This window comes from Myotis yumanensis, unplaced genomic scaffold (genome assembly GCF_028538775.1).
Source record: "Myotis yumanensis isolate MYYU_CA2020_CCGP unplaced genomic scaffold, mMyoYum1.0.hap1 SCAF_5, whole genome shotgun sequence".
In the NCBI taxonomy this organism is placed as follows: Eukaryota; Metazoa; Chordata; class Mammalia; order Chiroptera; family Vespertilionidae; genus Myotis; species Myotis yumanensis.
Genome location: NW_027223756.1, coordinates 74,259,849 through 74,274,631, shown reverse-complemented (window position 1 = coordinate 74,274,631; position 14,783 = coordinate 74,259,849). Strand labels below are relative to the sequence as shown.

Sequence of the window (14,783 nt, the reverse complement as noted above, 5' to 3'; positions counted from 1 at the left end):
CAAGCTGCAGGAATGAGGATTGGAGAAAACATGAAGAGAATTTTAGGAAGGGAAACTTTAGATTTAGTAAGCATTTAAGAGTTGGGGGAAAGAGTAGAGTAGAAGATAAAATTGAGATGGGGGACACCGGAAGAAGATCAGATTGAAAGGAAGAGGATAATGAGTTAAGTTTACTGTGTTAAAGACTTGTGGGAAATTCTCATGAAGTTAACTAGCAAATGGTTTCAAAAACAGTCTGGTGCTCTGACATTTAGATGATATTTTAAATCATGGTTGTTGATAGTTGATAGTTGAAATGACCAAGAAAGAGTGTATAGAGAGAAGATGCTTAAAGATATAAACCTAGGAACACTAACATGTAAGAAGCTAGCAAAGCAATTCCTTAAGTTGCATTGGAGAGTTGTAGCCAGCATTCCAGGGATGAAGATGATGTGAGTGGTCAGTAGTGTCACATTCCACAGGAAGTGGAAGGAAGAGGATACATTTTTTTAAATAATAAATCTTTATGATTCAGATTATTACAGTTGTTCCTCTTTTTCCCCCCATAGCTCCCCTCCACCCAGTTCCCACCCCACCCCGTGCCCTTACCCCCCCCCCCCACTGTCCTTGTCCATAGGTGTACAATTTTTGTCCAATCTCTTCCCGTACCCCCCACACCCACTTCCCCCCGAGAATTGTCAGTCTACTCCCTTTCTATGCCCCTGATTCTAATCTATTCACCAGTTTATTCTGTTAGTCACATTTTTTTATTCACTGGATTTTTAGATTCACTTGTTGATAGATATGTATTTGTTGTCTCTTTGTTCATAATTTTTATCTTTACCTTTTTCTTCTTCTTCCTCTTCTTAAAGAATACCCATTTTAATGTGTACTATTAGAGACTTTGACAAGAATGGGTAGTGGTGGAGAGCCCTCTAGTGGAAGGGAGCATAGCATTTGAGGAACTAGAAGAAGCCTCATAGAGCTAAAGCTCAGAAAAGAATCTCAGTGAGGCTGGCAAAAGGCTTTTTTGGCCTTTGAGTCCAATGTGATCACTTTCTTATTGGAAAGAAATTAATCAGAGGTTAGTTTTAGTCTCAATGTATGAAGGTTGTATGTAAATTTTTCTTTTCTTCTGCCCTGTGAAAGGTTAGAAAAGAGGCTTTGTGAGGAGTTAAAACTTGTGGAGAATATTTTTTTCAGGAGTGGGAAGAGGAGAGTTAGGGAAACATTTTTCCCTAGGAGAAACACAAAAACTGATAGTAAAGAGAAGCTGCAAGGCCTTTTGTGACACCAAGGTCACCCGAAGTTCCAAAGGCACGGAGGAGCCCCAGAAAGATGAGTTAGAGAACTTGGCCTATCAGTAAGCTGCTAACCGAGAAAAATCATTGAAAAAATGTGTTGTACATATTTAATTTTCATAACACTTCTAGAAAAACTATCTGCTTTATTACTTCATTTTCTGTATTTATTATATAAGAACAGTTAAATTTACAGTGAAGAAGTTCTTTTTTATTTTCTTTCACACAAAAGACTAGACAGAAGGATAATTCTTTATTACCTTCTCTCCATTTGTTTTATTAAATTAATAATTATGTATAGAGAAAATTGTGCAGCAATATATATTAACAGATAACATTGTTTACCTCAGAGTGGAACTGCTGAGGAAAGGCTGAAATTAACTTTTTTTGTACTTCTTTGTTGTTTAACTTAATTGCAGTATTTATAAAACAACCAGTAAAGTATGTCATGTTTATAAGGGAAGCCTAAATATAAAATAAATTAATACATATTTGTAGAATGATTAAAAAACAATATGGAGTTTACAGTGTAGGAAGTGTGCCACTCTATTTTTGGCTGTATATAAGTTTTTGTTACTATACAAAACAGAATGAAGGTTATGTAAATGTAGCTATACTTATAAAACTATATACTTTTTATTTATATCATGGGCATCTTTCCATATTGATACATATTCATTTACTTTATTTTCTAAATACTACATAGAATTTTAAAATCTTTTGTCGGGAATCTTTTTTTAAATTGAAATATATACAGAGAAAAGTGTCTAGCTTAGTGACTTTTATAAAGTGAAGACATGCATATAACCACCATCCAGATCCAGATCAAGAATAGTGCTGATCACTGCATAAGCTTTCCTCACATTACCTCCCAGTAATAAACCTGCTCCCTCCTAGTTATAGGTAGCCATTCATATAGATAACTAGGGGCCCAGTGCATTAATTCATGCACCTTGAAAGGAACTGTGGGCCGCAAGGCTGCGGTGGGCACAGGGGCGGTCTCGGCCCACCCGCACCCTTTCCTGGCCCCTCCCACCGCGGCCCCTGATTCTCGGTCCCCTGTCTGCTGGCAGCCCCGCTCCTGCCACCACTGCTCCCACGCGCTGACGGTGCCAGCCCCACTCGCACCCGCTGATGATGTGGAGTGATTGGGGCTGGTGCCAGCAGCAGGTGTGAGGAGGGCCAGTGCTGTCAGCAGGTGTGAGCAGTGGCTGCTGCCCTGATTGCCCTCAGGAGCAGGGGGAGGTGGAGAAGCCCTCTGGGGCAATTCGGGCCCGTAGCTGCCACTCGCACCCGTTGATGGCGCTGAGCCATCGGGACCTGCGTCAGGCACTGGCAGCAGATGCGAGCAGCAGCTCCAGCATCGGCAGCGGATGTGAGAGGGGCTGTCGCTTCAGTGGGTTCGAGCAGCAGCTCCTGTGCTGGCAGTGGGTGCGAGCAGTGCCGGAGCTGGCAGCAGGTGTGAGCGCTGGAGCAAAGAATTTTCAGTAACCACCAGTGGCTTGCCCCGATGACAGCGACTGGTGCCCCGCCTTGGTCTGGAGCCCCCGCTCACCTGCTCCACCATCCCGCTGTGGCCAACACCCGCCATTTCTGTGCACACCCCCTGGTGGTCAGCGCATGTCATAGCGACCAGTTCGGTTGTTTGGTTGTTTGGTTGTTCCTCTTTTCCATCTATTTGCATATTAGGATTTTATATATATAGATTGTGTCTCTTTTAGTTTTAAATAAGTTGATTCATACAGCTGTGCCTAGCTTTTTTATGTGTGTCTGATGGTTTTTGGTAGACAGTGTTTTTGTGGGATTTATCCACGTGGTTGCATATTGCAGTAGTTTGTCCTTTTTCTGTTTGGTATAGTAGACTATAGTAGAATGCATAAGTACCACAATTATGCATTTTCCTGTTGATGGGTGTTTGAGTTGGTTCAAATTGAGGACTATGAGCCTTTTTGTACGTCTTTTGAACACATTGCTATTCAGCATGTACACATTTCTGTGTCCTATATACTGAGGAAAGAAACTGCTAGGTTGCCCTGGCCGGTGTGGCTCAGTTGGTTGGAGCATCATCCCATACATCAAAAGGTGGCAGGTTTGATTCCTAGTCAAGGCACATACCCAGGTTTTGGGTTCAATCCCCAGTTGGGATGTGTGCAGGAAGGAACAAATCTAAACTCATTTTTAAAAAAGAGGCAAAAGCCCTAGCTGATTTCTTCAGTAGTTAGAGCATCAGCCTGCTGACCGAAGGGTTGCAGGTTCAATTCCATTCAAAGGTACATACTTCGGTTTCAGGCTCGATCCCTGGCCCTGGTTGGGGCACATGCAGGAGGCAACCAATCAATGTTTCTCTCTCTCTCTCTCTGTCTCTCCCCCTCCCTTACACTCTCTATAAAAAAATAAAATCAAGGAAAAAATATCCTCGTATGAGGAAAAGAAGAAATTGCTAGGTCCTGTGGTATGCATATGGTCAATTTTAGTAGGTACTGCCCCATTGTTTCCCAAATGACCCTGACATTTTACCCTCCTGCCAGCAGTATGAGAGTTCCATATACTCTGTGTCCTTGCCAAAACTTGGTATTGATGGCGTGTTTTGTTTTGTTTTGTTTTGTGTTTGGTTGGTTGGTTTTGTTTCTTGGTTGTTGTTTGTTTTTGGTGACTGATTTAGAACATTACTTTTAAAAGTCTGCCCAGTTTTTTTATTATGTGAGTATACCATAATTTAACTAATCTTTTGATGGGCTTTTGCCCTCTTCCTTCACTACCTGGACAGCACTAAAATCTAGTGGGCTCAGTGTTTATTCTGTACGATCTGACTGTGTGGGGGAGATTCAATACTGAAAGTAACAGAACTGATATAGTCTATTTTTTCTTAAAAGATTTTCCTCAAATTCTGTTTGTTTTGAGTAGTGTGGTACTGATGTGAAGAATCCACATAAAAATGTTTTATTTTGTTGACATGAAAATCAATTTTGATTTCATAGTGGAAAACGGTTTTCTTCACTCTTGTTTAAAAGTAATGTAATATCTGAATCTGGACTTGTGGTAAGGCATTGCTAAAGACAGCCAACTTTAAATAATTTGCATTCTCTTAGAACAAGCATAGAGTGCTGGCTGCCAGCACCTGCTTCACATAGATCGTCAATCCATTGGAAAACCGCTGTGTGATTTATTTGAGAATGTAATCACTTAGGTTTTAGAAAACTGAATTTCACCCTTTGGAAATGAAAGGTGGTTCCAATCAGGGAACCTTGCTTCACAGACCAACTTGTCTTTTAACAAAGCTTCCCTCCCCCATTTCCACAAGTTTTCTTCTAACATAGGTTTTTAAAAGTATGAAATTGTAGGGGCTTGCTTTTAATGAGTTCAATATAATCACCAGGCCTCCTGCTTCTCATGTTAGGGGGTGTGATTACTTCATGATAACCACTCTTCCTGTTGTGCATTATAGCTTTAAACAGGTGTTGTCACAGGTGGTATTCAGTACTATCCAGTTACCATAAGTAATTCCTTGGGAGAGTTAAGATACTGTTAACCCTCTCTGATAGCTGACTGGTCCTTTAGAAAGTGCCTTATGGACATATAAGACAGTTTCATCTTTCGTATTATTCTTTGCTTTGCCAGTTGTATGTTAAATTATTCATTTTTGAAATAGCTATAATGACCTGAAGGAGCAAGTGATTCTCATACTAGTCAGTTTTAGACATGCTTTTTTAATTTCACATGTGGAGGTTTTCCCCATTTCTAATTAATTGCTGTCAAGAGCTTCTTACTTATAGCTGAAAATTTCTGCTTTATATTCTGTTCAGTTTTTTGAAAAGTCTGTGTTAGAAGACTGCCTTTATCACTTGAGATTTCTTAAGAGGTCATATTGCAACAGAAGTCTAAAAGTCTTCCAATTCTTAGTTATCTGTACTAATGGTAATGAATCTGAAATGCCCAAATGAATTAACAAATAAGCCAGAAACTTTATTGAAGAGAGCATTTTCAATGACCTCTTTTTTTCCCAGCCCCTAACACTTTTATCAGTATCGGTAATTAGTAGTAAAACTTGCTGGCTTGATTTTTTTTTTCTTTTCAATATCTATTAAAAGTTCTAATATTCTAAACCAGGATTGGGGTGAAGGTGGTGGTGGTTGTAGGAGCACAAATCTAATCAATTTCTGATCAGATTAATAACTGTTACTTAGGAATCTCTTCATGTATCTCATATTTATGGAACAGGTTTAGAGATTGATTTTAGAGACCACTTTCAAATCTTGATTAATAAAATGCTGACCTCTAGTAGATAATTCTGAATATATCCTAGCACGTTTAGCCAGCTTTTACCAAGAAGCCCAGTATAAGAGTTGTTCAAGTTGCAGCTTTCTTATAAAGAAGAGAATAAAGAACCAGTAACCTAGAACCAAGAGAACCCTCCTTAAGTTCCCCGCAACTTCATTACTTGCAACAGCTGTTTCTCTTTCTACATAGGTATCAGTCAGAGCCGGATCTCTCACTGGCTGTTGCAACAGGGATCAGACCTGAGTGAGCAGAAGAAAAGGGCATTTTACCGATGGTATCAACTGGAGAAGACAAACCCTGGTAAATATCATTTTCTTTTTTCATTGCATATGAAATGAGACATATGTAATTAATTGCTTTGTTGAATCCATGTGCTGCCTTGTCTTCATCATGGTAGTTTCAGACTTTACTGTTTTTCTTTTAAGCCAAAGAAAAACTGCAAAACATAAGCCCTATTGTACCAATTTTTTATTTAGTGTCTAATGTCATCTAAGGTGCCTCTTTGTTTCCAGTTTTTTGATATTTCTAACAAGAGTTTGAAAGAAAAGTCATGGTTGTCAGTGGGCGATTTTCTTTTTCTCAACTATAGGTACACATAAGATTCCATGTCTAGTTTTTTTTTTTTCTTTAATCTTGTTTTAGTAGTATAAACTTATACTTTCATTTACTCCATGCTATACCTTATCCAATGATCTCTGCTAATGGTTTTCCAATTCTAATTACCTGGGTAGTAAGTGTGTCTTTGGACTTATGCGAAAGCTGTCCAGATGACTTTGGAAAGTAGAATAAAATCTTAAGGAAAAAGATCACAGAAACCTTTGTGTCTGAGGTTGCCAGGGATAGGCAAATTCTAGTACAGGATACTTTTAACAAGTGGTATATAAAGTAAAACCTGAAGTTGTGTGACAGACTGTCTCAATCTACACATAACAGACTGATGGCAGTGAGCCTGATGTCAAGTTGACCTTGTGATTGAGCTGTCTTCTGTAATATTACAGCATTAAATCCTTTGCTTACAGACTGAATTACCAGTTGTAATATTGCGTATTGAAGACTCTTAGCTAATAATAGCATTGGCCCTGAGGCAGGAATAAAGAATGTTATAGAGACATATATTTCTGTGTGTCTGTGGTAAGATATTTTTCAGAGATCACATTCTTGACCTGAAAAGCCCAGGCAGGCCAAAACAGAAGAGAACATATTAACCTCTCTGCAGTGAATTTTTTATCTACCTGACCCCCAGTTTCTATTTTGAAATGTTTCAATGTACAGAAAAGTTGAAAGACCAACACAGTGAATATCTGTTCACCCTCTTCTTAGATACAGTAATTGTTAACATTTTGCTACATTTGCTTTATTCCTATAAAATAAATTAATTAAAAACTTAGATATATGTATGTTTGCATGCATACACACACTCTCTTTAGCATTCATCTCCAGAAAAAGAGTAATTGCCTATGTAACACAGTTCCTATGATCATACCTAAGAAAATTAATAATAATTTGCTGGGGCTGATCAGCAGCCCCTGAACAATGGATGAACAGATTACTCTGACACAGTTTCACTGTGGGGGAGAGGGCTAAGGGACAGCCCAGCTGAAAGAGCCAGGCAGCCTCGATTGCCTGCCTCATTAGACTTTTATTGGAATTTTTATCTTTAGATAAAGTCAGTAGGGCGAGTAATCTTGGGAGGACACATGTGTTTACATTGTCCTCAAGGCCAGGACATCCAGGGATTAAGCATAAGGATTCCAGTAAACACCCAGGGGTCTGCACGCGCACAGACTTGTTTGGAAAGGTCAAGGAATAATTAGGGGCACTGCCTTCCACACTCCCCTTAGGCTCCCCTAAGTCGGAATTCCGATAAACAGGGCAGGCGGCCTTCCACACGCTTCCCTTTTCTCGGAATGTCCTCCTTACAGCTTTCTAACCAAGTCTCTTGTGCTCCCCAGCAATAATTCCTTAATATCATTTAATATCCAGTCCATATTTACATTTCTGTAGATGTTATAAGAATGTCTTTGATAGCTTTTTAAAAATTGAATAGTGTCTGATTTAGGTTGACAGGTTGGAATTTGTTATGTGTTTTAAGACTCTTAAATCTAGTCACTTAAACTTTTTTCATGACAAACTTTTAAAATCATTTAATATTATAATGTCTCATTCTGGATTTTTAGTTTTCTCTTATTGTCAATTAAGACAATCTCTTTAAGTATTTCCTATAAACTGGAAGTTAGGATTAGAGGCTTGATTAGATTTAGGTTAAACATTTTTGGCAAGAATACTTCATAGATTATTTAGGGAGGGCATGTGTTAATGGCCGCAGTTTACTTTGAAATGCATAAAAGTAAAATGAATAGGAAGATGATAAAGAAATGTGATAAAGTTAGTACTGTGTTGTAAAATACTAGATAGTATGAGTACAGATTTTTGCTATAAATTCTTTCATTGTTCTGTATGTTTGAAAATTTTCACAATAAAACATTGGGGCAAAATGCTTGTTAAGTAATGTTTACCTCAATTTACCACATATCCAGAGGTGTATAATGGCAGGTTGTAGCATTATTCATATGATAAGTTTGATCATTTGTTAAAAGCAGTGGTCACCAGGTCTTGTCGTTACAGTTTATAAATAATCTACGGGGTGTAATTTTGCCACTGAATGACTCCTCTTGGACTGTTTGCCACTAGTCTTAGCATCCTTTGATGATGCTCATCTGAATCAGTTGCTCCAATGGAGATCGCAAAATGGTGACAGTCTAATCTAACATTCCTTCAGCATTTATTAGCTGGCAGTTTTTCTGCAAAGGAATTTCATTTTTAAATATTTTTCTAATGATAACTAGACATAACAAACCTCTCAAAAATAATGACTCTTGTTGCTGCCGTTAGTTAAATGTTCTAAATTAGCACATTTCAGTAGAAATATAATGCAAATGACATGTGCAATTTTAAATTATCTAATAACCACATTTTAAAAGGTGAGAATAGCTAAACTTAATATATTTTATTTAAGAAATATATATTATTATTCAGCATTTAATCTTTCTTTCTCTTTGTACTGATTCTTTGAAATACAATATATGTTTTACACTTAAAGCACCTATGTCCAATCAGCCACATTTCAAGTGTTGAATAGCCCCATGGGCTAGTGGCTACTGTATAGGACAGCACAGCACCACTTCAATCTCAGCTTACAGCAATCTTCCCAAAGATAGCACTTCTTCCATAATTCACAGCAGAGCAAATCACATGAAGAGGGACAGAGCTTGGTACTTGTCTATTTAATTAATAGAGCAGCTTTAGGCTGGCTGGTAGCAAGGGTTCAGCTAAGTAAATAAGGAATTGTGCTTGGGGGTTTCATGACCTGGTCACATTCCAGAAATTGGTTACCAGAGAGCACCAGAGAGATTGTCAGGATGTTCCAAAATGAAGAATTTGGAGGGCAAATACTAGTCATTTGTGTCAGGCAGTCGTCCTCCTTAAGAGAAGGGATTTGTCACTTGTATTTGGCACGTAGAACAATGCCTAATGTATAATCTTATCACAGTTGGTGGTGCTAAATTTCCACACTGAGATTCAGGGCTGGGCTCCAGTCCCAAGCAGGAACTTGGATACCAGGAAGACAAATTAACTAGAAACAGGAAGGAGAGACCAAGGTGCAGCATTTTTGCAGTTGATCTGATAGCACTTCCCACTGCAGAATACTATTGTTGGAATTCAGATTTTAGCACTGAGGTGGATATTGTGTTCTTCTGAAAATTATTGTTTTATTTTTAATCTTAGTTCCTATTTCAAGCTATCTTGGAACCAGAGCTAGGTTCACCCATCAGCAGGAAATTGGAGAAAATTGGAACTAAGGCATTGAAACAAGAAAAATGGGAAAGGACTAACATCATTCATCCAGCTGTTGATGAGAAGCTGTTTTCTTTATGGAGATAGTGCCCCTGTTAAGAATAAATTCCCCTAATCATATGCATTTGCTGTTCAATAAAGTTGCATTGCCAACTATCCCTTTTTTTCTGGGTGGTTTTTGTTTGTTTGCTTGCTTTTTTTGTTTTTGTTTTTAATTTGAAAATCAAATCTATACTGGTTCTGAGTTCTCAAGTTTTCTGTAGGACATAATTTGAAAAATGAGTTCATAATTCAGTTGGTAGTTTTCATTGCATAAACAGTAATTGGATGTTAGCAATTAAAATTTAATTTTAAAGATTTTATTTGTATTTCAATCTTTATTATAAGAGATAATATACTATAGAATTATTTCTAAAGGTAAGTGCTGGATAAGTGCAGTTTTATTTTTTGTTCAATTACAGTTTACATATAACATTGTATTAATTTCAGGTGTACACTGCAGTGATTAGACATTATATAACTAAGTGATCATCCAACATATCTTATACCCATTTGACACCATATATAGTTATCATAATACTAGGGGTCCAGTGCACGAATTCATGCACCTTGAAAGGAACTGTGGGCCGAGAGGCTGTGGTGGGCACAGGGGCAGGTCTTGGCTCATCCTCCGTGCCCCTGCCCGGCCCCTCCCGCTGCCGCCTCCAGCCCCCTGTCACGAGCTGACAGCACCAGCCCCTCTTGCACTCGCTGATGGCGCAGAGCGACTGGGGCTGGCGCCAGCAGCGGGTGCAAGCAACGGCTGCTGGTCCCAATCACCCCTCAGGAGCAGGGGGAGGTGGAGAAGCCCTCAGGGGCGATTGGGGCCAATGCTGGCAGCAGGTGCAAGCACCAGGTGGACCGCAGTGCGCAGAAGCAAAGAATTTTCAATAACCACCAGAGGCTCGCCCCAATGACAGTGACCAGCGCCCTGCCTTGGTCTGGCGCCCCCGCTCACCTCCACCATCCCGCCACAGCTGAGGCCCTACATGTTCCGTGCTCTGCTGCCAACGCCCACCATGTTCCATGTGTGACCCTTGGTGGTCAGGGCACATCATAGCAACCGATTGTTCGGTTGTTCCGCCATTTGGTCTATTTTTTTTTTAAATATATTTTATTGATTTTTTTACAAAGAGGAAGGGAGAGGGATAGAGAGTTAGAAACACTGATGAGAAAGAAACATCAATTCAGCTGCCTCCTGCACACTCCCTACTGGGGATGTGCCCACAACCAACATAGGTGCCCTTGACCGGAATCAAACCTGGGACCCTTCAGTCCACAGGCCAACGCTCTAGCCACTGAGCCAAACCGGTTAGGGCTGTTCAGTCTATTTGTATATTAGCCTTTTATTATATAGGATTATTGACTGTATTCCCTATGCTGTGCTTTACATCCCCATGACTATTCTGTTACTGCCTGTTTGTACTTCTTAATCCCTTCACCTGTTCACCCAACCCCCTCCTATCTGGCAACCATCAAAATGTTCTCTGTATCTATGAGTCTGTTTCTGTTCTCCTTGTTCATTTATTTTGTTTTATAGATTCAATTGTTGATAAATATGTTATTTATTGCCATTTTATTCACATTTTTTATCTTTTTTTCTTCACTTCTTCTCTCCTTTAACATTTCAAGTAATACTAGCTAGGAGGTGGTAACTCCTTTAGCTTTTTCTTGTCTGGGAAGCTCTTTATTTGTTCTTTAATTCTAAATGATAGTCTTGGTTGTAGGTCCTTGCTTTTCATCACTATGAATATTTCTTGCCAATCCCTTCTGATCTGCAAAGTTTCTGTTGAGAAATCAGCTGACAGCCTTATGGGAGCTAGTAGGTAACCAGCTGCTTTTCTCTTACTGCTTTTAAGATTCTTTGTTTTTAACCTTTTGCATTTTACTTGTGATGTGTCTTGGTGTGGGCCTCTTTGGGTTCATCTTGTTTGGGACTCTCTGCACTTCTTGGACTTGTATGTCTATTTTCTTCACCAGGTTAGAAAAGTTTTCCATCATTATTTTTTAAAATATGTTTTCAGTTTCTTGCTCTCTCTCTTCTGCCCCCCATGATGCAAATATTGGTATGCTTGAATTTGTCCCAGAGGGTCCTTACATTATCCTCACTTTGGGGATTGTTTTTTTCTTTCTCTCTTTTTTTTTGGGGGGGGGGGGGTGGCGTGGGCAGGAGGGGTTGTGCTGTTCTGAAAAGGTGTCTTTTGCTTTCTTATATTACAAATCACTGTTTTGGTTCTCAGCTTCAGCTACTCTACTATTGGTTCCCTGTAAATTATTCTTTTTAAAAATATTTTTTTTTCTTATTTTTAAAGAGAGAGGAAGGGAGAGGGAGAGAAAGAGAAACATTGATATGAGAGTGAAACATTGATTTGCTGCCTCCTGCATGCCCCCTACCAAGGATTGAGCCCACAACCCGGGCATGTGCCCTGACTGGAAATCAAACTGGCAACTTCTCAGTGATGATGATGTCCAACCAACTGAGCTATGCTGGCCAGGGCTGTAAATTATTCATTTTCGTTAGTGTATCCTTCATTTCTGACTCGTTCTTTTTTATGGTTTCCATGTCCTTTTTTATACTGTTGAGTTTCTCTGTAAGTTCATCTACTCTTACCCTAAGTTCATTGAGCATATTTATAACCAGTGTTTTTGAACACTGTGTTAAATTCCTTATCTCTATTTTGTTTAATTCTTTTTTTGGAGTTTTGTTCTGTTCTCTCATTTGGGACATGTTTCTTTGTCTCTTCATTTTTGCAGCCTCCCTGTGTTTGTTTCAATGTATTAGGTAGAGCTGCTACGTCTCCTGGGCTTGGTAGAGTGGCCTAATGTAGTAGGTGTCCTGTAGAGTCCAGTGGCACAGCCTCCCCGTTCACCTGAGCTATGCATTCCAGGTGCACAGCCCTCACCCGCCATGTAGGTTGTGTACACCCTTGTGTTGTAGTTAAGCCTTGATTGCTGTTGGCATGTCAATGGGAGGGATTCACCCAAGGCCCATTGGTTGTGACCACTGAAGAAGCAGCTGTGCAGGGGACACCCCACAGAGCAGGACTTACTTCTGTGGTTCTCTGGTGCATGCTGAGTCCTCCCCTTGAGTGTGTCACTTGTGGAAGTGGTTGAATGGTGCTTTGACATGGTCTGAAGCTGTCTACAGGGTGTGATGGCTTGTAGGGCCTCCCAGGAGGTGCAGGCCAAGGTCAGCCAGGCAGTCCATGTTCTACCTGGGCTGCCCAGCATGAGCTACAAAATGATCTGCAGATGGCTGCTACTTGTGCTGGGCTTAGAGGTGCCCAGGAGAGGCCAAGCTGTGAACCATGGCTGGCTGCTGCTAGTGCCTGGCCTGGGGCCACTTAGCGAGAAGTACGGAGCACTCCAAGACCAGATGCTGCTTATGTGAGAGATTTAAGAAAAATCTGAGGCATGAGCCAAGACAGGCCAACTATTTGGAAAAGTCACTGGAAACAGCTTGGGTGGGCAGGAAAGTTGGTGGAGTGGGGTCTTGGAATCACCTGGATGGGGCAAACAGTGATGGAGACTCAAATATGGTGCCTGCCTACTGCCTCTGTTGGGGGAGGGCTCAGAAAAGGAACAGAGGCTCTGCCAGCACTTCTGTCTGGGAGAAAGCTGCCCCTCCAGGTCTTTCTCTGATGCCAGACACTTCATTTCCTCCCTCTATGTCCCTCATGGTTATTGAGCTGCTGTCCCAGAGCTAGAACTCAGAAGGAGCCAGTCTGAGTAAGTCCGTCCATGGGCCCTATAAGAGAAGCTGCCTGGGACTCCAGCAGCTTCCCTGTCACTCAGCCACAATACCCATTGGTTTTTATAGCCAGAAGTTATGGGGACTTCTCTTCCCAGCACTGGAAACCTGAGCTGGGGAGCCTCAGGTGGGGCTGGGACCCCTTGCTCCTCAGACGGGGACCTCCACAGCTGAGATATCCCTCCCCGATGTTTATTCACCATGTGGGACCAGCCTGTTTGCAGCTCCATCCTTCCTACCAATCTTGATTTGGCTTCTTCTTTATATCCTTACTTGTAGGACTTACGTTCAGCTAGATTTCAGGCAATTCTCGATGGTTGTTCTGTAGTTTAGTTGTATTTTTGATGTGGTGGGATGAGGCAAGTATTACATTTACCTATGCCATTGCCTTAGACTTTAACATTTATTTTAGCTAAAGAATTATTATTTCTTCTTATTCCATGGACACTTTGAAACTACTATTATGTTTGGGTAAAATGAGCTAAAATTATGTTAGCACCTAAGAATGTCATATCCACTGTCTAGTAAGTTGTTGCTTATAATATGTCAGAATCTTCTCTGCAGGTCATTGCAGAGATTATTAGAATTTGCCTAAATATCCCTAGTTGAGAACTGGTTAAATAAATTTGGTAATCTGTACATTGGAATACCGTGGAAGCTATATATCTATTTTTTAAAAGATGGCCTTATAGGAATTGGATTTATATGTGATAATATTAAATTCATAAGTGAATAAAATAAGATATAAAACAATGAATATAGCATTTTGTCATTTATATACTCACACACACGTATGTATTTAAATAAACACAGAACATCTCTGGAAGGCCATATTAAGAGTTGATAAGGATAGCTCAGGAGCGGGGATCTGAGTGACTATTAACTAAATAACCTTTTGTCTCTTTCTAAATTTTGTACCATGAACTTGTACTATATATTCAAATTTTACATATAATGTATAATGAAAAGGAAGGAGGGAGAAAGGCAAAGAGGGATGGAAACAAAAGAAATTAATCTGCTTTGTTGATCTGCATTTAAAATATTAAAAAAACCGAGAACCTAGGTTCACATGGTATAAACCTGCTTTTGTGAATCTGTTAGGTAAAAAAAAAGTAAAAATAAAAAGATGTCAGTGATTTTTATTAGTAGGTCCTTCTTTTATTTCATAAACTTTTCTCTAGGCAGGATAGATAGCTCATCAGAAGAAATGTAAGTAGTACCATTCCTTTGCATATACATTCTGAGAAAAAAATTCAGAATGAAAAGGTACTTTGTCTCATTTATGTAAATTTAAACATTTCAAGACAAATAAAAAATGTTTGTATATTCTATTCCTGGGCTCAGAAGATTTCTCTCTGTATGCCTTGATTGAAGTTCTCTTTTTCAAACTCTTCACTCTGGATCCATTTGGATAAGGTTTTTTGTTGTTGGTAGTGAGTTTGTGTTTTTTTGTTTTGTTTTTGTTGTTGTTTTTTTTTGTCTCTCTTTAAGGTGGATTAAGCAAGAAAAATAATAGGATGGGTATTTAGGTTATTATTACTGACAATCTAATACATATAGATATAGTGTAGTTCTCCGAT

At 39.6% G+C, this 14,783-nt stretch overlaps 1 protein-coding gene across 9 annotated transcripts in view; it reads left to right on the top strand.

Annotated features, from left to right (window-relative positions):
* HMBOX1 (homeobox containing 1) overlaps positions 1-14,783 on the top strand; it is a 210,251-nt gene that overhangs the window by 130,834 nt on the left and 64,634 nt on the right. For all 9 annotated transcript variants that reach the window (XM_070415513.1, XM_070415509.1, XM_070415512.1 and 6 more), the window contains exon 5: positions 5,748-5,858. In XM_070415513.1, coding sequence (XP_070271614.1) covers positions 5,748-5,858 — 111 coding nt within the window. The remainder of the gene's footprint in view (positions 1-5,747; positions 5,859-14,783) is intronic.